Genomic DNA, 26388 nt, shown 5'->3' with positions numbered 1-26388 from the left:
GCTCGTAAAGGCTTTGGGATACCTATTGCGGCCTTTGCCTGCATTAGCAATGCCAACAACAGCAAAGACTGTGGTCTTCTGATAACCTAGCAGTGGGGTTTCAAGCAATCGTTTCGTGGCAAAGGGTCTGCAGGTACATTTGACCGATTATCTTTAGCCAAATTTTCAGCCGAATCTAACCGGCTAGGTGTTCAGCTGAAAATTCAACTAAATCTAACTGATCAAATTCCCTGGATTTAGCAAACTTAGGGGCTTATTTACTAAGCTGCTGCACCAGGCAGTAAAGGTGTTACTAGAGAGATAATGTGTGGCGTTTCAGATTCTGCACATTTTTTACCCCCCAAAGCCCGGCCACAATGCAGGTCTTTAAATCAACTGGTTAAAATGCAAATGCATGAAACCCAGCTCGTTAGTCTTGTAATCAAAGAATGCAGCTTGTGCCAAAGTTGTGCAAGCTGTGTTATTTGATCTAACGTCAGCCACCTCTTAAGAGTGCAGCTAACGTTTCTCCGGGCTAACGCACCTCCTGATGCTCCCGAGGGCCCAAGCACACCACCTGCCCCTCTGCCCCTCTCCTCCCACTGCACCCAAAAGCAGCAGAAATGTAAAAATTAAAAATACATCTTGAAAGCTGCCTTGTGCCCCCAGTCCTAAATTCTGCCCACTTTAAACTTGCACCCCGACCAGTACCTTAAACCCCCTGATGGTGCAGTGGTTTCCACCCCGACCAGTACCTTAAACCCCCTGATGGTGCAGTGGTTTCCACCCTGACCAGTACCTTAAACTCCCTGATGGTGCAGTGGTTTCCACCCCGACCAGTACCTTAAACCCCCTGATGGTGCAGTGGTTTCCACCCCGACCAGTACCTTAAACTCCCTGATGGTTCAGTGGTTTCCACCCCGACCAGTACCTTAAACCCCCTGATGGTGCAGTGGTTTCCACCCCGACCAGTACCTTAAACTCCCTGATGGTGCAGTGGTTTCCACCCCGACCAGTACCTTAAACTCCCTGATGGTGCAGTGGTTTCCACCCCGACCAGTACCTTAAACTCCCTGATGGTGCAGTGGTTTCCACCCCGACCAGTACCTTAAACTCCCTGATGGTGCAGTGGTTTCCACCCCGACCAGTACCTTAAACTCCCTGATGGTGCAGTGGTTTCCACTCCGACCAGTACCTTAAACCCCCTGATGGTGCAGTGGTTTCCACCCCGACCAGTACCTTAAACCCCCTGATGGTGCAGTGGTTTCCACCCCGACCAGTACCTTAAACCCCCTGATGGTGCAGTGGTTTCCACTCCGACCAGTACCTTAAACTCCCTGATGGTGCAGTGGTTTCCACCCCGACCAGTACCTTAAACTCCCTGATGGTGCAGTGGTTTCCACCCCGACCAGTACCTTAAACTCCCTGATGGTGCAGTGGTTTCCACCCCGACCAGTACCTTAAACTCCCTGATGGTGCAGTGGTTTCCACCCCGACCAGTACCTTAAACTCCCTGATGGTGCAGTGGTTTCCACTCCGACCAGTACCTTAAACTCCCTGATGGTTCAGTGGTTTCCACCCCGACCAGTACCTTAAACTCCCTGATGGTGCAGTGGTTTCCACTCCGACCAGTCCCTTAAACTCCCTGATGGTGCAGTGGTTTCCACCCCGACCAGTACCTTAAACCCCCTGATGGTGCAGTGGTTTCCACCCCGACCAGTACCTTAAACCCCCTGATGGTGCAGTGGTTTCCACCCCGACCAGTACCTTAAACTCCCTGATGGTGCAGTGGTTTCCACCCCGACCAGTACCTTAAACTCCCTGATGGTGCAGTGGTTTCCACCCCGACCAGTACCTTAAACTCCCTGATGGTGCAGTGGTTTCCACCCCGACCAGTACCTTAAACTCCCTGATGGTGCAGTGGTTTCCACCCCGACCAGTACCTTAAACTCCCTGATGGTGCAGTGGTTTCCACCCCGACCAGTACCTTAAACCCCCTGATGGTGCAGTGGTTTCCACCCCGACCAGTACCTTAAACCCCCTGATGGTGCAGTGGTTTCCACCCCGACCAGTACCTTAAACCCCCTGACGGTGCAGTGGTTTCCAGAGCGCCCTCTAGGGCTCCAGGTCCAGCAGTGCTATTTCCTTTGTCCCTGTGGGGTGATGCGGGCTAAGATCCATACGAGGCAGGCAGGCAGGGGTCCATATTCAGTAGGACATTTAGTGGCAACCTATCTTGCTAGAATTAGCCGGATAACTTGTCCTGGATATTCAGTGAGGTAAATGTCCTACTGAATATCCCCAATTTAAGTCGCGCGGCTAACATTAGCCAGATAACGGTAAACCTAACCCGGTTATGTTTAAAGCTAGCTTTAGCCAAATAACTTGAGACTTAACTGTCTATATTCAAACGACTGCAGCTGATTAAGTGCTGAAGCATTTAAGGACGATTGGGGCTGATGGGGCTGACTTTATTAAATTTAGATTTAGATTTATTTTATTTAGATTTATATTCTGCTTTTCGCACTTTTTTCAGCGCTTCAAAGTGGATTACATTCAGGTACTGCAGGTATTTCCCTGTCCCCCGAGGGCTCACAACCTACGTTTTTGTACCTGAGGCAGTGGAGGGTAAAGTGACTTGTCCAAGGTCACAAGGAGCGACAGAGGGACTCGATTATAGAGAGCAGGGGATGGGAGCGAGAGGAAGATTTTTTATTACAGTGCATGATGGATGGGAGGGAGGGAGGGAGGAAGTGACAGGGGCTGAGGTTGGCAAGCAATGTTTTTTCTGTTACAGTGACTGCACTCTCATTTGCATATGCAGATGTGCGTATTGCAATCTGCTCACGCTAATGTCTTCCCAGACCGCTTTACCACGCATGGTAAGGCCTTCCCGCACAGAGGGGCCGATGCAGTAAGCCGCGCGTAAAAACGTGCGTCCAGATTGTGCGCAGCCACCTCCCCAGGAGCTGCTGTGCGCGAGGGATAAACTGTGCGTCCCTAGCGCATCCACGGCATCGGGTGCCCAGGAGACGCGGCTGAGCGCGGGGTAGGGAAATGGTCACGTCATTTGCGAGCGTCCGTTTCCCTAACCTGACCTCCGTCAGGGCTTTCTTTTTCATGATCCTGCTTTCCGTGCTTCCTATTACGTAGTTTTGCGATGATATTAAGTCGGAGGAACCCAGACAAGCAGTATTTTTTGCTTTTTTGTTGAGGCTTGGGGGTGCTTCCAGACTTAGCGCCAGCTCCGGGGTTGGAGTTAATTTTTGTGTATTAAAACGTGCGCCTTTGGGCGCACGGTGATTTTTTGCATCGGGGGTAATGGTTGGTAGCCTCATATACAGGGCATTTACGTGTGATGAGCGCTATTGGCTACGTGCTTTGTTTGGAAGCGCGTTTTGGATGCGCTGATCCCATTACTGCATCGGGGGTTGTTCGACTGCCTCCAAAACGCAGTCCAGCCTCGTGTCAGGCTGTGCGCTGGGCTGAGCGCATGGTATCGCGGCCGGTCTTTGTATGCATGTTAACATGTCCTGCAGAAACATGCCCCAGGCTATTTCTGGGATGCCCACTCTGTTCAAAGACCTGTCTCCAGTGCTGGGAGTGTGGCGGAGACCGTGCTGGAGACCGGGGGCAGAAGAGGCTGAGAATACGGCAGAGACGGTGCAGGCTGCACTCCTGGCCTGCACTTGATTCTTGTTAACCCAGGGCAGTCTGTGGGAGCTTACCGGAGTCTCTGCCTTGGGGTCTGATGATCAGGAGTCAGACTCTCTGGAGGGTCCCCAGGCAGGAGGGTAATTGTATAACTCTGCCCATATCTTTGCACGCAGACCTTACCCTGAATGTTCAGAGTGAACCTATGCACATACAGGAAGTGCCGAGGGTCATGCACCAAGTCGCCTGCGGAGAGCTGGGCCTGCACTTGTATCTTAATGGCAGGAGTCCCAACTCTGCCTCCCACAACGTTTCTTCCCCGTTCACATAAAAGTACAAGCAAATGGCTCCTATACACACAGTTTTATGCAAACTCAGCCCTGGGCCACTTTACTACGCTCATTTATGCGCATAAATCTCAATCCCAAATGCAGCATTGTTCTGCCTTCTTACCGTGCCTTTTCTCTCTAGGACTAAGCCCTCTTCTTCCGTAAAGCTCTCAGCTAGTGGAAGGCGAAGCTCCCTTAAGCCAGAAGGAGGTCTGCTCTTCCTCACAATATGCGCCTTCTCCTTTCTTCCTGCAGGTGTGGGGAGACGCTGCCTCGCAGATATTTTACTCCTTGGGCTGCGCCTGGGGTGGGCTCATTACCATGGCTTCCTACAACAAGTTCCACAACAACTGCTACAGGTGAGACCCGTGGGGCCCCCAGAGGCCCCTCCTGCAGGGACTAAGCCCCGGTGGCTCTCCGTCTCTCGCGCCCTCACCGTGGCTCTTTCCTTTCATAGGGACAGCATCATCATAAGCATCACTAACTGCGCCACCAGTGTGTACGCCGGCTTCGTCATCTTCTCCATCCTTGGCTTCATGGCGAGCAACCTGGGAGTGGACGTCTCCAAAGTGGCAGACCACGGCCCTGGACTGGCCTTCGTGGCGTACCCAGAAGCCCTCACCCTCCTCCCAGTATCACCACTGTGGTCTGTCCTCTTCTTCTTCATGCTCATCCTGCTTGGGCTGGGAACACAGGTACAGGGGAAAGGGAGGGGGTGGGGAAGGGAAGAGCCTACGAAGGGCAGAGAGAGAGAGAGCAAGGAAGAAGGAGGCTGGGAGCCCATGTAAAGAGGTCAAGGAGGGAGCAAGGAAGGTTAGGGACAGGTTGGGCTGGGGAAGGGAAGGCAGGAAGGGTAACGTAGTGACTTGGAAAATGATGGGCGGATAAAGAGCAGCCGGTCCGCCTGGTAATTCCTCTCCACACTGCCAAGAAAAGACCCTGCTTTAATACTTCTCATCCAGGTCAACTCTGCTTGTCTTCTTCTTCAGTTCTCCACCATCCTGGATCCCCAACGTAATCCATCACCCACCGTGATAGAAAGAAAATGGCACAGGGGTAGGGAAAAAGAAGATGGAAGGAGGAGGTAGGGGAGGGCAGGACAGGAACACGAATCTGTGAGGAAGAATAGGGAAGGCAAGGAAGAATCAGAGAAAGGAGTTGGAAGGGGTGGAGAGAGCAGGGTTGTAATGAAGACTAGATAGTGGAACGAGGGAGAGTGGAGAGGGATAGACTTAGTGTTTGGGTACTTGCCAGGTTCTTATGGCCTGGGTTGGCCTCTGTTGGAAACAGGATGCTGGGCTTGATGGACCCTTGGTCTGACCCAGTATGGCATTTTCTTATGTTCTTAGGGAAGGATTATGGAGAGGGCTGAGGAGAATGAGCTAACTGAAAGGGGAGGAGAGAGGAGGTGGAGGGAGGAGAGGGAGAAGGTGGCCTGTGATCGGGTCGTGATATTTACAGTAAGGGTTTCAGTAGCCAGCTACATCCATCAGCGGGAACATTTTCCCCTACAGACTGGCTAAATAGTTTCATTAAGGGCAGTTTTCAAAGACATTTATGCGGGCAAATAATTTAACTGGCTTTCTGAAGATTGCTCCCCCTCCAGTGTGCTAAAAGTGCACCCGTGGACGGCAGTTTCAGATCTCCAGCACAATTCCACCCCACAAGAAGTGTCGGCGGGTGCTTTGTACTGTAGCGTCTTTAATCTCACTTTGCTTCCTCTGACAGTTTTGCTTGCTGGAAACACTTGTCACAGCCATCGTGGATGAGATTGGGAGTGACTGGATCATCCGGTGGAAAACGTGTGTGACTCTGGGCGTAGCTGTGATGGGTTTCCTCTTAGGAATTCCTCTCACCACCCAGGTATGGACAGTTTGCTACCTTGGTTTATTTTTTTCTGGCAGCACACTACAAAGGTTTTCAGAAGCATAAAATTGTGAGCATGCTCTGTAGGGAACCTTCAGACAGTGGAATTTTCTGAGCATGCTCTGTAGGGAACCCTCAGACAGTGGAATTTTCTGAGCATGCTCTGTAAGGAACCCTCAGACAGTGGAATTTTCTGAGCATGCTCTGTAGGGAACCCTCAGACAGTGGAATTTTCTGAGCATGCTCTGTAGGAAACCCTCAGACAGTGGAATTTTCTGAGCATGCTCTGTAGGGAACCCTCAGACAGTGGAATTTTCTGAGCATGCTCTGTAGGGAACCCTCAGACAGTGGAATTTTCTGAGCATGCTCTGTAAGGAACCCTCAGACAGTGGAATTTTCTGAGCATGCTCTGTAGGGAACCCTCAGACAGTGGAATTTTCTGAGCATGCTCTGTAAGGAACCCTCAGACAGTGGAATTTTCTGAGCATGCTCTGTAGGGAACCCTCAGACAGTGGAGTTTTCTGAGCATGCTCTGTAGGGAACCCTCAGACAGTGGAGTTTTCTGAGCATGCTCTGTAGGGAACCCTCAGACAGTGGAATTTTCTGAGCATGCTCTGTAGTGTCCTGACTCATAGAACTGTATCAATGTATCTCAGACTTCAAGGCCCAGGTTTTCAAATATCTTAGGCAACAGAGCACTTCAAATTCTCTCTTTGTTCACATAAATTGAAGAAGTTTGACCCTGAAACCAGCTGAGTCTTCTGGAAGTAATGAATGATATCCTGAGCTTGTACATCAAGTTTGCCAGTGCCAACATAGAATAAATTGGGCACCTGTGCCCAGGTAATGACAATGGTAATTTTTACTTAATAACCAATTCTCCAACAATCAAAACAGTGTACAGTAAAATAGAGTATAAAACAATATAAAACATACAAATAAAACAGAATGCAATAAAATAAATTATAAAACAGACAAACTAAAATATTTCACCCTAAAACTAACAACTTACATATGTACAGAGGACCGGGAGAGGGTAAGGGAGAGGGTTTATGTTTCTAATGGCATATTTTCTCTATCATCTTTCTTTTCTCCATCCTTTGTCTGTTCCCTCCCCTCCTTGCTTGTTTCATCTCTCTCGTTCTGGCATTATTCCTGTTCCTAATGTCCTCTCCTCCCTCTTTGTTTTATTCCTCACACTCTCCTTCCCCATCTTCTCTGCTCTCATATTCTCTGCTGTTCTTGGAGTCTCCTCCCCTCTCTACAACTCCCCTTCACGGTTCTGTCACTCTCTTGCCCTCTCTTCTGCTCGCTGCTCTCTCACTCCTTTTCACTGTCCTACCTACTATCTCTCCCCCCTCTCTCTCTGCTCTGCTCTCTCACTCATCACTTCTCTTGCTCCCCTTCACTGTTCTGTCACTCTCTTGCCCTCTCTTCTGCTCACTGCTCTCTCACTCCTTTTCACTGTCCTACCTTACTATCTCTCCCCACTCTCTCTCTGCTCTGCTCTCTCACTCATCACTTCTCTTGCTCCCCTTCACTGTTCTGTCACTCTCTTGCCCTCTCTTCTGCTCACTGCTCTCTCACTCCTTTTCACTGTCCTACCTTACTATCTCTCCCCCCTCTCTCTCTGCTCTGCTCTCTCACTCATCACTTCTCTTGCTCCCCTTCACTGTTCTGTCACTCTCTTGCCCTCTCTTCTGCTCACTGCTCTCTCACTCCTTTTCACTGTCCTACCTTACTATCTCTCCCCCCTCTCTCTCTGCTCTGCTCTCTCACTCATCACTTCTCTTGCTCCCCTTCACTGTTCTGTCACTCTCTTGCCCTCTCTTCTGCTCACTGCTCTCTCACTCCTTTTCACTGTCCTACCTTACTATCTCTCCCCCCTCTCTCTCTGCTCTGCTCTCTCACTCATCACTTCTCTTGCTCCCCTTCACTGTTCTGTCACTCTCTTGCCCTCTCTTCTGCTCACTGCTCTCTCACTCCTTTTCACTGTCCTACCTTACTATCTCTCCCCCCTCTCTCTCTGCTCTGCTCTCTCACTCATCACTTCTCTTGCTCCCCTTCACTGTTCTGTCACTCTCTTGCCCTCTCTTCTGCTCACTGCTCTCTCACTCCTTTTCACTGTCCTACCTTACTATCTCTCCCCCCTCTCTCTCTGCTCTGCTCTCTCACTCATCACTTCTCTTGCTCCCCTTCACTGTTCTGTCACTCTCTTGCCCTCTCTTCTGCTCACTGCTCTCTCACTCCTTTTCACTGTCCTACCTTACTATCTCTCCCCCCTCTCTCTCTGCTCTGCTCTCTCACTCATCACTTCTCTTGCTCCCCTTCACTGTTCTGTCACTCTCTTGCCCTCTCTTCTGCTCACTGCTCTCTCACTCCTTTTCACTGTCCTACCTTACTATCTCTCCCCCCTCTCTCTCTGCTCTGCTCTCTCACTCATCACTTCTCTTGCTCCCCTTCACTGCTTTTTCCCTTTCCTCCCCCTCCCATTGCTCTCTCTCCCCCCTCACTTCTCTGTCATTGTTCTGTTCCTCTGCTTTCCTCTCTCTCCTGCATCTCTGGTGTCTCACTCTCCTCCATTGTCTCTTTGCCCTTCACTCCTTTATCACTCTCTTCCCTCTCTCTCTCCCTCTTCACTGCTGACTCACTCTCCATCTCTCTCCCCCTTCGTTGCTTTATTTTACCGTCGCTCTCTGTCACGTTCCTCCTTCCTGTAACCTGCCTTTTTTCTCATGTTCACACTTGTCTGTTTTATTGCCTTTCTTACTTTCTCCCTCCCTTCCTCATCCCTGACCTTCTCTCCTCCCTTCCTGCTGACTCTCTCCCCATCCCTCCTCCTTCCTTCATTGCAGGCTGGGATTTATTGGCTCCTGCTGATGGATAACTATGCTGCCAGCTTCTCGCTTGTCATCATCTCCTGCATCATGTGTGTGGCCATCATGTACATTTATGGTGAGTGACTGCACGCAGAGGTCCAAGGCTGCACAAGTTACACGCAGCGCAGGGGCCTCTTTAGATCTAGGAGGCCACAGATCTCTGTTTGCCTCCTGCTTCAGGTATTCTCTGATGCTTGCTAAGCAATATGAGATGATTTGGTTGTAGAGTAGCTTGGGTAGTGGGACATCCTCACCAGCCGGCAGGTACAGAGGCATTTCAGGCACCAGAATGCACCAGTGTGACTGCCGTACTGTATACCTCTAGAGTCCCCTTTTCCCCATCTCTGTGGGTGGTGGTCTCATCCTCCCAGTCCCCTGGACCCATAACCATGGGTCACCTTTGAGGCCCTCTCTGCCTCTACCCGCAGCCAAACCCTGCAGTGCATCTCTGAAACCCATCCCATCCTTTCTGAGCTGCTTACACTGTGCAACTTGCTTCTTATGGGCCTAGCACTGATCCATCTGCATGGCTTCACCTTCTTTCAGCGTCACTGTGACCACGTAACCCCTCCTTAATGTACAACTCCGGTGCGGACAGGCACATAAATGTATGTGCACTCTTCGGGGCAGGAACCCAGGCTGGCTGTAGTACTTTCCTTCCCTCCCAGGATGTAGGGTCGATAGACGTGGGGATGACAGGAGTCCTCGCGGTTCCCAGAGCGGGGTGGCTAACTCTCTTTAGGTATCACTGGGAGAGGGGCACTTTTCTATTCGCTGTGTGCTGGAGTCACTGGGTTAGTGTCCAAAAAAACAAATAAATGGGAAAAGGCACAACTCTTTGATCCACAGTGGCCCAAGGAAGTGGTTTGTTACAATATCTCAGGCCGGTCAAGGGAATTCCTACCGTCCAGGGCTTGGAAAATTACCGTAGGTTCCCCAGGTGGGCAGAAGCAGGAAGAGTGCTCTCTCTCTCTCTCTCTCACTCTCTCTCTCACTCTCTCTCACTCTCTCTCACTCTCTATCTCTATCTCTCTCTCACTCTCACTCTCTCTCTCACTCTCTCTCACTCTCTCTCTCTCTCGCTCGCTCTCTCTCACTCTCTCTCACTCTCTCTCTTGCTCTCTCTATCTCTCACTCTCTCTCTCTCTCTCGCTCGCTCTCTCTCTATCTCTCTCTCTATCTCTATCTCTCTCTCACTCTCACTCTCTCTCTCACTCTCTCTCACTCACTCTCTCTCTCGCTCGCTCTCTCTCACTCTCTCTCACTCTCTCTCTTGCTCTCTCTATCTCTCTCTCTCTCTCTCTCTCTCGCTCGCTCTCTCTCACTCTCTCTCACTCTCTATCTCTATCTCTCTCTCACTCTCACTCTCTCTCTCACTCTCTCTCACTCTCTCTCTCTCTCGCTCGCTCTCTCTCACTCTCTCTCTTGCTCTCTCTATCTCTCACTCTCTCTCTCTCTCTCTCGCTCGCTCTCTCTCTATCTCTCTCTCTATCACTGCACAGAAAGATGAATCTCTTTCTCAGGTGGTTGCGTCACTGATGTCAGGCTTTGCCTGTTGATTAAATCCTTCTTTGCTCTTACTGCAGTCCTCGGATCTCTTCAAATCTCTGATGGGAGGGATCCCCTGCAGCAGGAATTTCTGTGCTGCAAATCAGGCAGGAAGGGCGGTCAAAACTTCCTCCTGGATGTTGAACTTAATCTTCTTAAAAAGCCGAAGAGAAGACCCGGGGTTGCTCCTTAGAGCAGGTCACTGTCGCCCCCTTCCTCGCTGAGGCTACGGGGAGGGGGGGGGGGCAGGTCCTCCCTAACCTGCCCAGACCCAGGGTTCCCCGGGCCCAGGAGCTGAACGGGCTCCAGCAAGGCCCCTACCACGTAAAGGTTTAAATTCCAAAACTGCCCTCAGAGGGATAACTCCCGCCCGGCAGACTATTTCTTTTATTTAATTTAAAAGCATTTATTTCCCGCCCTTCCTGCATTCAGAGCGGGGTACGTTAGGAGCACACACAGCATGGGCACACCTAGAGCTAAGAGGCCGAAAGGGACAACGAGTCACTAAAAGCCACTATGAAGTAGATAAAACATTATGAATAACATCGAACATAGGATAACCTGAGCTCCAGGAACCGCAGGGAAGGAGCTCCAGAAGGGAGTCGCGTGGGGAGAGGAGATTGCCGCCTCGTGTTGGAAAAGCGATTTTAATGAGGGGCGTCTTTAATGCTTTTTTAAAGATTGCAGAAACCCTACCGACCCTGGCCAGGACCCTCCAATAGGGTTTGCTTGGCTCCTCTGGCTGGGCCTGTAAAATAAGCAAAGCTCAGCTCCTCGCTCCCCCTGAACGCTGTTCACAGCTCAAAGGACTGCCCCCCCCTCCCAAGCTGTAGCACGGGCGTGCTTATGTACTCCTCCAAGGGGGGGCGCCATTCCAGACTGCACAGAAGGAGGGTCTCCCACGATCCATCCTGCTCTAGCCAGTGGAGTGACCCTAACCTCCCAGAAGAAGCCCGGCTTACACTTCTGTTAAAGGTGCCTCAGTGCCTCCCGTCCATCCCTTGCCTACATATGCGTTCTCGCTGAAGGTCCTCACTGCCCAGCTTCTCTCGTCTCTACACCCTTCCTTGTGAACTCCGTTCACCTGGCAAGTCGCTCTTATCTGTGCCCGTCCCCTCCTCCTGAGTCCGTGCATCTTGCTCCCTCTCTGGCCATTTTCAAATCCTGTCTAAAACCTAAATCCTAACCACTTCTCTACAATAAATACACTGTCCATAGACTCTTGTTTATCATGTGTGTTTGTCTTGAGTAGCCTGTAAGCTCTATGGAGCAGGGACCGTCTCTTATGTGAATTTGTAGAGCGCATTATATGTCTAGTAGTGCTTCAAATATGATAAACAGCAATAGTAGCAGTCATATATAGATATATGAACGTAGTTCTGAGAAAATGGGGAAAGCGGCCAGTAATTATTTGATGCATTTAGTTCCGCACAGCACAGGAGATTTGATTGTGCCTATCTGGGCTAATGCATTAAACAAGCTTCAGAATCAGGAAGCACTTGCAGAGATAATGCAATAAAGATAGCATTAGTAAATCCATCTGAGCTTATAGGAAGAAACAATTTGGTCTTGTCTGGATGCAAACCTCTCCTGTCTCAGTGCTTACTAATTATTACCATGGCCGCTTGTCTGCTCGGTGTCGGGTGCATTGGAACGAGCCAGGGGTGGTGAATGTTGCACTGAAAGGAAGTGAGTGTTGGGGGGCTCGGTGGGAGAAGGACAGATCCAACTCTTCTCGTTCATGGACTCCCCCCTTGGCCACGATAATCCCTTCCTTCCCCGTGTCCTCATGAGAAGGAGTGGAGTTTACACGCTGGAGACTTTAGAGCAGATTTCATGTAACATTTGCACAGGGTCTGGCATAAGAAGCAGACTTTCTGACTAATTCCGTGCTCCTCGTGGGAGGTCTTACTTTTCCCACCTCAGTTGGCGTCAGGGAGTAAGCACGAGACAGGGTGAGTGAGTGCAATGATTACGCCTACTTATCCTCGCTTGTAAAATCCCTTCCCTTTCCTTCTGATGTTTCGCAGGGCACAGGAACTACTTCAAGGACATTGAGATGATGCTGGGCTTCCCCCCGCCTCTCTTCTTCCAGATCTGCTGGAGGTTCTTCTCCCCTCTCATCATTTTTGTAAGTGACGCTGTTTCCTGTGCGGGAAGCTAAGCAGAAGGTGGGGCCGGAGATACAGGCAGCCTGAGACTAATCAGGGGCCACGTCGCACATTTACTGAATCACATGCACAGTCTCCTGACTCTTTACTCCTGGCTGAATAGGATTTGGAAGTGGGAATGCCGGAAGAGCAGGGTGGAAACAAGTCCGGTCCGTATAAAGCAAACATTAGGGGAGGAGACGTAGCCTCCTGTGATTTAGTGACATCAGAGAGGGAAGTGCAGCTTTCTTCTGGAGTGGGGCATTGCCTTAACTAGCTCAGTGTTTGTGCTTTATCCTCTCTTAGACAGTACATGCCCCATGCAGCCATGTACTAACTCGAGATAAAGAGCAACTAGCAGACAGCCAAGAGACCGTACGCTGGGCTTTCTCAAAATGTCAACAAGTGCCGAAAGGGGACTTGTGTGGTACCGTGGTGTGGAGCTTGAACAGGTCCTATCACTTCAGGGATTCTCCGAGTCCATTACGCTGGATTTATTTATTTTAGTTATTTAGGCATTTTATGTACCGTCGGTCCAAAAGAAGATCACAACGGTTTGCATTCATATTGTGGGTCAGAATTCCTATTCTAGGTCGACACAACATCAGAACATGTTACATAGAGGCTTAGGGCAGTACCACGTGAGTTCCATTTCAATAACCTTCACGTATTAGTAAGTTGTCGTAATACTCGTTACATCGCTCTTTACTTACTGTTAATTCTACCAACATTATCTATGACTTTTGATAGGGAAGGTATCTGCATACTGATATTTTAAGTTAAATCATGTACATTTTTGAAGAGCTGTGTTTTCAGTTCACGTTTAAAGCTCTTTCTTTCTGTAATTAAACGCAACGTCTCTGGTAGAGAATTCCACAACTTGGGACCCACTATGGAGAGCATTCTGTCTCTTATTTATGTTAGATGTGTACTCCGTGTTGCAGGCACATTTAGAAGTCCTTTGTTTTGCGATCTTAGTGTTCGCTGCGGTGCGTATGGTTGAAGCGTCGCTCCTATTAAGCAGGGGTTTATGTCGTTGACGATGTTAAAAATTCGTGTTATTACTTTATAACAGATTCGGAATTGTACTGGCAGCCAGTGCAAGGGGGGGGGGGGTGATGTGGTCTAATTTCTTTGTCCCTAATAAAAGTCTTGCTGAGGCATTTTGTAATAACTGTAGTGGTTGTAATAGTCCTGAAGGTAGGTTTAGTAATAGGGAGTTGCAGTAATCTGTGTTTGTAGAACATTGCAGAAGTCCTGTATTGCTAGTAATGGTTTCAACCGGTGTAAAATTCTTAGCTTGGAGTATCCTGTTTTAATTAATTTGCTTATGTGCTTTTTCATTGTAAAGTTCTCATCAATCTGTATTCCTAGGTCCCGCACTTGATCTGAGGGGGTAATGTTAAGGTTTTCTAGGTCTCGTGTTGGCAGTTTGTGTATCAATGAATTTCTCCTTAACCACACTATTTCCATTTTTTTGTGTTTAGTATTAGTTTCAGCTGGGATAGTTCTTGTTGTATTGCCTTCATGTATGTTGACAGAGTCGATGAATTTTTTTCAAATGATTAGTTGAATGGGATATAGAATTGAATGTCGTCTGCATATAAGAAGAAGTTGATTCCTAGTTCTAGTAATGTACACAGAGGAAGCATATAAATGTTGGATAGTGTTGCCGATAGTGCTGAACCCTGGGGCACACCTGTATCGATTGGGAAGGTGTCAGATATGTGGGTGCCCAGTTTGACTTGGAATGTCCTATCTGCTAGGTAGGAAGAGAACCGTTTGAGTACATTTCTGTCTATTCCAATTTTTCGCAGCTGATGGCATAGCAGAGTATGGTCCACAGTGTCGAAGGCTACTGTGAAATCAATTAGAACCAGGATGTAAGAGTCATCATTGTCAAACCCCTGTAGTACAGGGTCCATTAAGGAAATGAGTAAAGTTTCTGAACGATTTTTTCTAATCCAAATTGGTTTGGTTATAGAATATTATTGTCTTCTAGGTGGTTTCTGAATCCAAATTGGTTAATTGAGATAACACTGCTTTTTCTAAGACCTTTGCAGTAAAAAGCAGGTTGGATATTGGCCGATAATTGTCCCAATCATTAATTCTGCCAGATTTATTTTTAGGATTGATGTAATCACTGCTTGTTTTGCCCTAGCAGGGACCAATCCTTCTGATAACGAGTGGTTGATTATGGTTGCGAATGTTGGAGTGCACTATTTTCAGGGAACTTGCAGGAATTGGATCGAGTGGGTGGATAGCAGGCTTCATTTTTTTAATGATTTGGTTAATTTTGAGTTTAGTAAAATGTCAGATGTGTTCCATTTTACCTGCCCATGTTTTTCTTCAGGTTTTTTTGTTGGCGAGCAAGTGGAGAACTGAATTTTTAACCTACTGATTTTATCTAGCAAAGAAGTGGCATATTCATTGCAGGAATTCTTTGAAAAGTAGTTGCTACTCAGGATGGAGGAAGTGGGTCCTTGATTAAGTTTTTGACGGTTTTGAGTAGTAATTTGGAATTAAATATTACACCATGGCTCTGTTTGGCATAGTAATCCTTTTTTGCTTTATTGATTTGTGCACGGTATTTTGTCAGGAGTGATCTGTATTTTCCTAGAGATTCTGTGGACAGGCAGATACATGTAGATAGATGTAGTGTATTCTTTAAAACAATAAATAAATAAAATAAATCCATTATGTGACCCTCTAATGGAACACATAAAATATCGAGAGGATCTGACACATTTGGACTAAGAGTCTGGCTCCCTAATTTATCAAATGGGGTCATCCAGATGGTAAAGTGGACCCAGCTAGAGCAGGTGGTGTGGATTACGCTTCTTGTCTGGTCAAGGAGTTCTATGCATTTCCTTCCCCTCCATGAAATCTGTGTCTCTGTAACGCATTAGGTGCTTGCCACCCTTGAGGTCCCACAAAATTCACTCCAATCCAAGTCCAATTCAACACTTAACCCTTATTTTCTGGGGTGTCCAGCCAGTCCCTATGTATAGAATTTATGGAGGGTATTCAGAGCATATTATTATTATTATTATTCAGAGTGCATGGGATACCCAAACAAGTTAAACATTCAATAATAAGGGTAATAAGTTTGCATCCCAGAATTTGAAATGCTCCCTCCATTTCAAAATAATGCTTTTGTATATTGTTTATTTACGATTGTAACCCACCTAGAGCAGGTGTTCTGGTAATGTGCGAAATATAAATCACTGTAAAGAAATAAATAATTGGATGGGTGGATAGCTGACTTGATAAGTAGTGGACAGATGAATGGCTTGGCATGTGAGTGTTAGTTACGATAGGTGACAGGATGGATGGACGAATAAATAAATGACTAGGATGGACAGATAGATGGATGGTGGACATGAAACGGCAAACTGGAGTACTTTTGTCCTTAAAGCTGGCAAGTACTTACTGATAGATATTGGTTTTCTTATTCTGGATTATATTTTATTTTAAGATTATAAACCAAGGGAACAATTAGAAAAGAATTTGTCTTTGCACCAAGATTACTTTTTCTCTAGTGTGGGAATGAGGCTTTGCAGCCTGGGTACTCAGGACTTGTTTTGGATGCTCAGCAGGGCCCCTTCTCACCCCAGGTTTGTTTATCCTTGTCACAGTTTATCTTGATCTTCACTGTGATCCAGTACCGGCCTATCAACTACAATGACTACATCTACCCCAATTGGGCCATCACCCTTGGATTCCTCATGGCGCTTTCCTCGGTCATTTGCATTCCAGGTTATGCCTTCTTCCGAATCTGGAAGTCTGAGGGGGACTCGTTTCTCCAGGTAAGAGATGCTTTGACTAAGTCAGAGAGATCTAGGCTGCACCAGAAGCTAAGCACTGAAATATCCCGAGGTGCAAGCGGCCATTAATGCCCAACCTTGTCCCGCAAGGCATTTCTTCTCACCTGGCCGTTTCCTCCTGCTCCTCCAGGGCTGGGGTCTGGCACCCTGAGCTTTCATTCACTGTTACCTGGGGATATTTCCTCTATTATATAACCCCTGCACCCCTCCCCCACCCAAAAAATGAAAGCCCTGCACATTCTTCAACTGGCCGACCTTAACCTCAACCCCACAGAGAAAGGTATGTGCAGTTTTCAAAGGGGTATTTGCACCCCTATTTACCCACAGAAATTCCTTTCAAAATTGCCCCCATATTGTAGAAATATATATTTAGATCATTTATACCGCCTAATAGACATCAAACAATAGACAGAGCATCACATCCTATAATCTCATCATTTTTATCATTAGCGTTTGAAGAATGCAACCAAGCCAAGTAAGGACTGGGGCCCTGCCTTGTCAGAACACCGGACGGGGCGTTACATCCCTATTGTGACCTCTTCCACCGAAGCCAATTTGGAGGTGCAACCACTGCACCAGGAGAAGTCAAAATGTGAGGAGCTGAGCCTCACCATCCAGGGCAGCAACGGCTCTGCCCACAGCCAGGACTCAAAAGTGTAAGCACAACTACAGGGGGACATGGAGCAGGAGATAAACCCCCAACCTTCCCCTCCAATGCATTCTCCAAACTTGGCAATCCCACTACTGCCACCCAAGAGCACCCAACGGAGAGACGCCAGCTTTCCACTCAGCAAGAAGTGAGCTCTCTCGGGAAGTTTTCTGTTCCCCATCTCTCAGACAGAAAATATTTAATGTTTTCATTTTTGCAAATGGAAAAAGCTTCATCTCAGAATATAATCTCTACTCTGACAGTGTTTTTTAAACCCTCAGTTTACAGTGAAATCAGAAGCACAAATGGGCAGGCTCTTTCCGAGGCTGCCTCTTCCTGAGGACCAAGTGCCACAGCAGTACCTGATGCCACCAGCATTTCGAGCATCTGGAAGGTGAAACACTGGTTCCACTAAATGTGCCAATGTGCGTTAACAAACCGAAAAATCTGACTGTTAAATCGTTTGTCTGTTACATGAGGATCCAAGGGTAGGCATGCAAAGCTTTGCTTGAGAGAATAAAATTGAACGGGGGCCAGGTGCACACCTGTTGCTTGCACGTACAGGTGTGCATGGGAAGACTTCTGGCTAATAAGGTGTACACTGCCCGCATTCACGTGCCAGGACCAGGTGTTCCCATGGAACATGGAGCACAGGTGATCTTAGAGGTCTGACTGTCAGCCCATGAGATAAGTGTTAGGACCTCCAAGCAGAAACCGAATCAAGCAGCCACCCAGCGGGATCGTCTTACCTCTGTTCTTGGGGGGTGGGCAAAGGGACAAAGGCATCATCCCTTGCTGTTCTTCCAACAGGGATTCTCTCCCACTTACTCCTCTTTGGAAGGAAACTGAAAGAAGGAAGCAAGTCCATGGAAAACGTTCACTTGAAAGTGAGATAGAATCAGAAGCCAGGGTTCTAGAGATGAGAGGTTTACTTCAGCAGAAAGCAATGTGCCATTTACAGAGACACAACATCTGAGCCAGCATCTGTCTGTCTCAGCTTGCAAGACAGACAGATACAGTTTTCTGTTATGGGCGGAATATGCATTTTTTAAATAAATACATAAGACATGTTGACTCTAAGATGTAAAGCTAGGCTTTATTATGGAAGACAATGTATGCCGGTAAAGCTCATGATGTTAGTAAGTAGAGTGCAAGCACGCCAGCCATGCTGAAGCCGTGGATGGCTGCGGGAGGTCCGTGGCAAAGCTGTGGGAACGTGACAGGAGCTTTCATTCCAGGCCAGGCCAGCTGCTATCTAGATTCCTTTTCCATACAGTCCTGAAGGTGACATTTTGCTGCCTTTTCATGCTTACAGGGTGTTTCCTGGTGAAGGTCCCGGGAACGTCCTCTCCACCACCCCTGGGCCCAAAATATCCTGATAGTGTGAGAAGGAGAGGGCAGGTAGAAGAAAGGTGACCTGCCGCACACTCTTGCAGGAGTCTGGGAAAGTCACCTTAGCTTCCTTTTCCTCAGCACTGACCCCAGCTCTGCTGCTGTCTCCTTGGGCAGCCCTAACTGGCTGATGAAAGCCTTGGCATCTGCCTCAGAAGTTGTCAAGCATTCCAGGTGCCTGTTTGAATGAAAGGCGCAATAGAACTCCCATGCACCGAAAGCTGAAAATTCACGTGTAGAGTGTTTGGCAAGCTGGATTGATGGCATTTTTGATGAACATGTACGTGTACCAGGGATAGTAACGAGTACCAGCCGTGAAGTCTCAGTAATAATAAGTACTCATTCTCAGGAAGTACTTTTGCCAGTGTATGCCCACCAGTTTATGGACCAGTTTGGAAGCACTCGTAATCCTTATCGTTGTGTAGACCAATTTATGCCCATTTTTTGTAAAGATGCCTGATTTTGTATCAGTCTGTGTCCTGTATAGCAATGAAAAAATGTATTTATATAGCACGCACTCATACTCGCGTCTGTTGAAGGAGAATAGATTCGAAGTGAAGTCCTCCGGTGACCTGGGGTTGAAGAATCTTGACAAGGCGGGATGGGGGAAGTGCGTGCGGCCATAATCCCGGGTCACCAGCACAGAAACATATCCCCGGAAATGGTAAAATAAGAGAAAATTATACTAGAAAGGTCTCAAATGTAAACAAAAGAAGAAAAAAGTGCTCTCACATTTAGTCTGAAGAGTTCTGACAGCAAGAGAGGTGACATTTTCTGGCCTTAGAGAATATATTTGTTTCTTAATCGGGAAATCAATTTCCCTCTCATTCTGTGGTACAAATCCGTGAAGCCCGATTCTCTTGCTACCCCAGATACTGTACATAGACTGGAGCGAAGTCCGTGCAAAGCATGTGCCTTGCTGGAGCACTGCATGGCAGTCACATCGACCCCAGCGGAGGGGAGCAGGCAGGCAGGCAGTCTTCTTTCAGAAAAATGGATTTGAACCTTAAAATCCAGTCTTCAGATGTTTCATTGTTGCTGAAGCCAGAAAACTTGTTAGGAAAGCTGCTAGGACATGTCTGGTTTCGTGTTGGAGAGCTCCTGGTGCTGCCCTCCAAGCTCAGCCGTCAGCCTGGTGTGCACGGGACGGACGGACCCCAGGGACTTCACATAGGGCTGAATCGGACATTGTTGTAACCTTCTTACTGTGAGAGAAAAGTCTAGCAAACCTTGTTCCAGGCCAGGCTTCAAGCATTCTTTGCTGATAAAAGTCCCTTTAATAAAAAACAGGGGGACCACTCTTCTGCACCGTGGCTAGCTGCTCGTTGACCTCTAGGTCATATCAGCTGTTCTTCGTGGTATTATTTTGGCCTGTTTTAGAGCATTAGGGCATCTCTGCTTATTGAGGCATCAGTTGCTCCTTGGGTTGTTCGATTGGGACATCCTCAGGAGCTGCCTCTCGGGTTATCTTTTGATGCCCCGCCGGGAGGAGGCGTGGCTGGCTTCGCGCTCCGTGGTCACATTGCATCACGTTCCGGCTTGCCACGCCTCTTCCTGATGGGAACGTGGATGCTGAGCGCACCGAGAGGGCCCAGTCGCCCAGAATAACCGCGAGGGAGTCCCAGCCCTGCAAACTGTTTTCAGACTTTATGGAACAGAGTTTAGAAGTCTGAAGAAGAGAGAGGTCTGGGTGCCACGCGCAGGCTGCAGCTGGAGTAGGCACTTCGGGGGTTGGGTTTCCATGCAAATCTCTCTCCTGCATATTCATTGCAGATATCCTAGAAACCGGGCTTGTTTGCGGCACTCAAGGACCAGCATTGCTTACGCCTGGACTATAGGAAGTAAGCAGTTTCTGTGAAGCATTAGCCCGGATGTGAAGATCTGCTGAACGAGTTACCTCAGTCCCCTTGGTGTGGGTTCCCTTTTTAGCTCTGTGGGCCAGCTATGCCGAACGGTGGGTTATTTTAATAGCTTTGTAGAAAGGGGGCTGTCTTTAAAACTTGGTGTGCAGCTGTGCTGAATGTGAAAGGGCCAGGCCTGGCTGTGTATCTGAATTCTGCCCTTGGAGACCAGATCTGTGAGGGTTGCAGTGGGAATCACGCCCTGGCTGCTTTGCTCTCCAAGTGATGAAAATTGGTCGGGAGTTTGTGCCATTTGCAATGGATCTGAATGGATCTTAGTCAAGCTGAATTCCTGACCAGTAATGGACCTGAGGGTGGGTGCTGCCTTTTCCTGTTGAAATTTTAATGGGTGCGAAATGCCTGCCCAGCTTGGTGAAGCATATCAGGTGCTAAAGGCTCAGTCTGTGCTACCTTTTCACTACTCTGACTTACAGAGAGCTTGGCTTCAGGTGCACCCAGCACTGGGGTGATAAGCTTCCAGGTGTCTCTGCCAGACATCTCCCCATTTTGCTGGGAACTCAGGTACGTCAGCTTGGCAGTCCCCAGCTTAGGCCTTGAGTCCCAAACAGCCAGCCAGGTCTCCAGGATAAATCTGCAGGAGATACATCTCCACCGTAAGCCATACATCTCACGCAGTGCATATCCCGAGAGCCTGATCGGCTGGGTGGGCCTCCAGGAACAAGTTGAGGAGCCTTGCATTAGATGAGCTCTCAGGTACTGAACATTCCACATCGGTGGGGGGCAGGGGGTGGTCAGTGGTCCGAGGTTATCCTTTCATTAAACAAGTCTTCCAATGTACCTTATGCTAAGGCCGAATGGCGTTCACACATCAAGACACTAAGCGAGCCCCCTGTAGGGAATCTGCCAAAGCCCGGCTCTTCTACCACTTGCAGATGTCCCCCAGTGCCTCCTGGTTCCATGCTCTGTATAGCTTATGTTTATATTATTTTCCCTTCTCTCTTTAATACATGTACAGTTGTAAAGTTATGTCCACTGGTGACTGGAGTAGACTGTGAAATAGAGGAGGCTTTGTGTATATTATTTTCCGGCTGTAGTGTTACCAGTGAAGCAGTATTATGACCTTTCACGTGACTAGGCAAGAGTGTCTGTAATTGGTTTAAAACAATGTATGCTACTTGGAAAGCTAGTTTTTTAATAATTAGGATGATATTGTTCTTTTCTTTTTTAACGTATATGCTGCCCTCCAGTTCCCTCTTACTGTTTTGGGTTTTTTTTTCACTATTCCAGTTTTGTCTTACTGTTTTTACTCCTGGCGTTGCTCCTTCCTATAAGGTGACCTCGGTCGTACTCCCCTGGGCTGACTTGCCTTAATTATGCGAAGAGACTCTTCCGAGTCAGGTGGCCAGGCAAGTTCAGTCCGATTTTCCTGCAAGCATGAGGGACGTACAGTGTGACGTCCTTGCCTTGCCAGTATCCGCACCAGCTGCTCATTAACCTCTCCCAGTTTGGCGGAGAAAATGAGCTGTTCCACACGCCCTCCCACTATGGACGAGAGGTATAAATGCAACTCCTTTTAGTTTCGTGAATGCTGAGGGCTTCTCCGTCTACAAATGTTCTTAAGTGGGAAACCATGGTTACGATGCCTTAGGCTGATGGTTCCTCCTTTTAAACGCTGTTACGGGCATCATCAGCTTTGATGGTGGGGTAGGTACAGAGGCAGCAGGGCAGGCTTGATGTCCAAGATGGCTGCACTGCAGCTGTGGGATTCCAGTTCTGTCCATGGCTGAAATTCTGAGGCATTAGGCAGGGGATACTATGCTCGCGAAACCATCCCTCCAGAATTTTAATGTAAGGTTTTCAGGATATCAGTGGGATGGGATCACATACATAGACTTGCCCCATCTTTAGACAAGTTAGAGAATATGAACTCCTCACACTGGTGCTGAAAGCTCTACTCTTTTTTTGTATGTGGCGTCTTCTTCAGTAGTCACCTCCCAAAGTGTATTGAACCTGTTATGTTCTATGACTCTGCAGAAGACACCGATGCTTCTGTCTCTCACTTACACTCTTAACCTGTGCCATGTTACCAATCAGTGCTAAAATCCAGGGAACGTGCACCTTTGCGGTAGGTAACCAGTGCCTCAGACATTGGAAGAGCAGACCTTGCTAATCCCTGTACCTACATTGGACTTTGTATTTTTCCACTTCTTCAACTCTGGTTTCTTCCCTTTTGAGAACAAAATGGACAAACATAAAGCAAATGCAATATTTCATGCATGAACAGATTTGTGCATCTTTTCATGCTGTTCACGTTGTGAAAAGTTATCCAATAATGTCTGTGTTTACTGTTTCACCTTGTTAATAGCAATAATAATGTAAATTTGTGATGTTACTTCGTTACCATACTGTACAAGGGATTCTGATCTGTAGATTTTTCAAGTCTGATAGATTTTAATGAAATTTATATTACGGTTTCCGTGTCTTTTTTTATTTCGTTTATTGAACATTTCATTAAAGAAATAGTTACATGTTGCCAAAACAGGTTCCCAAGTCTGGGGAAATCCAGAGTACCCTAAAGTTGCAGATTGTGTGTAAATCTATTGAGATTGTCTTTTGCTCTTCTGGATAACTTCAGCATTTCCTGTCCACAGACCCAGTCACTGGCATTCCTTGTTCCAGATCTCTGGTGCCAGTTCACATTCACACTTTGACATTTCAGATGGTAAACTCCATACACACTCCAGCAATCTTCCAGTGATGACACAAGAAATGAATCTTTCAAAGCCATCATTCCCATAGCTTTACCTCCCTTCCATGAGCAGCTCTGAGTCCAGAAACCCAAGGACTCCAAGCTGTCAAATGTCAGGACAGACTCAGTGTCACCGCTCAAGTTGCAGCAAGGTAATACTTCTCACCCTACTCACAGATAAGAGAGGACACGTAGCTCTGCTTTCCAGTACTTGCCCTAACTCAGCCAGAGAGTATTAGAAGTAATCAGCATACCTGGGTACTCTCTGGATCTGGCCTGGAAACTTTTGAAATTCTAAGGGAATTGCTGGGTCTCTGGGCCAACAACTGAAAACTCCAGGTGGGATGAAGAAGTCACCTGCACGCGTACAGGTGGAAGGAGGAGGAGCGTGCAGCTGTCGTACTGCAAAAGAAGGTGGTCACCCATCGACATACACGGCCAGGCGGAGGGCTTCCATCAGTCGCGTGGGCTACAAGGAGAAGGCTGCTTCTGCCACTCCACAGGCCCAAAGAAGATGGAGGAGGAGGCGGAATCTATCCCTGGTGGGTTTGGGACGGGGGAAGAGAAGAAGTATGTGTGTGTATGTGAGAGGAAGAGAAGTGAGTGTGTGCGTATGTGGGCGAATGACAGGAGACAGTGTGTGAGTGAGAAGGCGCATGTTTATGTATGAACATGTGAGTGTCAGGGTGTGTGTGTGTGAGTGCGTAGGAGAAAGTCCGTGTGCACCCCTCTCCCTGCTAATCCACGACAATCCCAGGGTGGCTAGAAATCAAAAGTTCCCAAATATGTTAATCAGCAGCCACAGCCTGAAAAGGTATGCGAGCGCAAGTCCTACACACCAAAGAGAAACCTGCAGGAAGGATGGGGCCCCTGAAGCTAGGATGGCAGGGAGGGACCAGCAGGGCCATCGACTCTAACCATTTACTTCCTGTTGCAACTTGATCGCTGGCTTTCCCGTCACTTCTTCATAACTTGGGATCCTCTGTGCTTGTCCCTGGCTTTCCTGAATTCTGCTACCACCTCCCCGGAAGGTCACTGAATGCATCCTTTCTGTGAAGAAACATTTTCCAGTCTTCCTCCTGAATCCACATCCTCATATCATGAGCTCTTGTTCCAGTCTCTCTATATCCTTAGGCAACACAAGCTCCGTATGGGACTCAACACTGAAAGATGAGGTCTCGCAAATGATTTCTGCAGTGCTACTGTCACCTGTTTCCTTCCAGTTATGCCTCTCCCACCGTTTCATTACCTTGAGCTCGTGAGACAGAATCGCTCCAAAGTTTCTTTCCTGCTCGGTGCCCATCAGCCTCTCACCCGGGGACGGTGCAAGCTCCAGAGACAGCTCGGAAGAGGAAGCAGGCCCCGCCTCATACGGACATCCCAGCCACTCCTTCTTCCTCCTCGCTTTTTCCAAGTGAATCAAGACACAACAGGGGGAGATCTCTGTATCAAAACCTTTTCAACATTTTACTTTCAAAAGTATGAACAATGAAATGCTTGACTGTCTCAAGTGGAGTAAAAGAATAGCAAATGACACATGGAAGCAAGGAAAGGAGCCCAGGAACTTGGCTCTATAAGACGGGATCCATAAGCTGCTCCTGCAGCTTATGGAGGCCATTTTCAGCCACTAGGCAGCTAGAAAAGTTAGGCAGGCAAACTTCTCAAGCTATTCAGTGGGATATTCATCGGCAGTCCTAAAGTCAGCTGGATAATACTGAAAACTGGCATACTCTGGCTAACTTAGAGCCAGATTCATTAAGGCTCTTCTATTTTATGTCTATGGGAAAACCAAAAGCCTTGGTGAATCAGGTACTTAGCTGGATAACCAGCAATATCCCACCCCACCCCCGGCAGGTCACCGGTCTGAACGCAGCTGGACAAACGGTGCTGAATTATGGACCTGAATGAGTTTAGATCCCAGCTCTGCCACTGACCCTGTGAACAACTTGGGCGGTCACTTTAGCTTCTGGTGCCTCAGTGCTAATCCCAGCTCTGCCACCGAGCCATGGACGAGCTTGGGGAGGTCAGCTTAGCTCCGTCTTTCTCAGGCCTAACCCCAGTCTTGACACTGCCTCCCTGACCGACCTTCTCCACGTGCCGGGGTTTACACAGCTCTAACTGGCTGAGGGCAGCCTTGTCATGGGTCTCGGAAGTTGTAAAGCATTCCGGGTGCCCGTTTGAATGAAAGGCACAGCAGAAGTCTCTACTCGCATGATCCTGGCGCTTGTGGCATTCCTTTATCAGCTCCACCTTTTCACCTTGGACAGTCGGAGGGATCTGCAGCTAAAGCCTGCCCTGTTATTGTGGCACGAGCTCCCCGTATAACAGCGGCAGTCGTGGTTAGAGAGGAAAGTAACTGCTCCGCCCCAGCCCAGGTTCCTTCCATGAAGTGGGGGGCGGGGGGAGTCAGGAGGGGATGTGCAATGTGGGAAGTCGTTTGAAATTTCCCATTTCATTTCATTTTTTATAAGATAGTGAAGGAAAAATAAACACAATTTTTAGGCAAGGGAGCTGCCAAAAATCCCCAGCTCCTGCGAGTCCTTGAATCCCCTTTACCATCTTGATGGTCTTCGCGGAGCAGAAATGATCCTTGGCCGCTCCTGCGCGCGCACCCACACCCCCACCCCCGTGGTTTTAGTAATTGTATTGTGTTTTTGCATTGTACAGCAGGTAGAGTAGATATTGTACAGTACATATTGTATATCAGGAGTTAAGTTTTAAAACAATAAAATAAAAAGATTTAGGGCAGACATAGGAGATATATTGCATTCTTACATTCTGTTTTTGTGGTGACAGGGAGTCATCTGGTAGATAATATGAAAACTCCTTTAGAACTGGTGTTGGAAACCAACCCTCTTAATGGTAGACAGATTAGACATTTTCAGTAAGCTGTGGTCACAAATGTTCCTCAATATTTGTCACTATAGTGTTTTGTATGTTAGAGAAAAGAGTAAAGGAGCTGAGGATTTAACTAAACTCCAAACTAAATTATGTTCTATGTAGATGGAGGAGTTGAGTAAGTGAAAAGAAGAAGAGAAAAGTAAAGTTTCTCTAGATAGAAAAGTTGCTGAGAAAGTATCTGGGATAACCGGGGTTACAGTGGTTTCAGATGATGTCAAATATGGAACCAGTGGGTGAGATGCTTGGTGTCCCCAGAATCAATTAAAAGGTGCAGTAATTATACCCAGAGAGAATAATGCAAGCATTAGATAATCAAAAGCCATGTAGACAGATAAGTGAAAATGTATCCATGATACTCCGAGATTTATCTGATTAAATTCTAGCCAGAAAACTTTATGTCGGGGGTATTCTGGGGCAGGCGGGAGTGAACCTAACCAGCTAACGCTGGCTGCACTGCAGGCAGGTCTAAAGTTAACCAGATATACCTATCCGGCAGCCAGGTATATCCAGTGCCACTGCATATCCCAGTTAAGTTAGCCAGATAGGTTTCTCTGGCTAACTTATCTAGCTGCTCAATGGCTGAATATGGACCCCATAGTGAAA

General features: G+C 47.8%; 1 protein-coding gene across 6 annotated transcripts in view; it reads left to right on the top strand.

Annotated features, from left to right (window-relative positions):
* Positions 1-22607, top strand: part of SLC6A9 (solute carrier family 6 member 9) — a 148217-nt gene extending 125610 nt beyond the window's left edge. For 3 of the 6 annotated variants that reach the window (XM_029617918.1, XM_029617913.1, XM_029617912.1), the window contains exons 7-13: positions 4218-4321; positions 4420-4657; positions 5691-5825; positions 8684-8783; positions 12286-12386; positions 16044-16214; positions 16683-22607. In XM_029617918.1, the coding sequence (XP_029473778.1) occupies positions 4218-4321; positions 4420-4657; positions 5691-5825; positions 8684-8783; positions 12286-12386; positions 16044-16214; positions 16683-16892 (1059 nt within the window). In that variant the 3' untranslated portion in view covers positions 16893-22607. The remainder of the gene's footprint in view (positions 1-4217; positions 4322-4419; positions 4658-5690; positions 5826-8683; positions 8784-12285; positions 12387-16043; positions 16215-16682) is intronic. The other 3 variants (XM_029617915.1, XM_029617914.1, XM_029617916.1) reach the window with 1 other exon arrangement.
* The last annotated feature ends 3781 nt before the right edge of the window (positions 22608-26388 follow it).

Source organism: Rhinatrema bivittatum, chromosome 10, assembly GCF_901001135.1.
Source record: "Rhinatrema bivittatum chromosome 10, aRhiBiv1.1, whole genome shotgun sequence".
Taxonomy (NCBI): domain Eukaryota; kingdom Metazoa; phylum Chordata; class Amphibia; order Gymnophiona; family Rhinatrematidae; genus Rhinatrema; species Rhinatrema bivittatum.
This window is presented reverse-complemented; position numbering and strand designations above follow the sequence as displayed.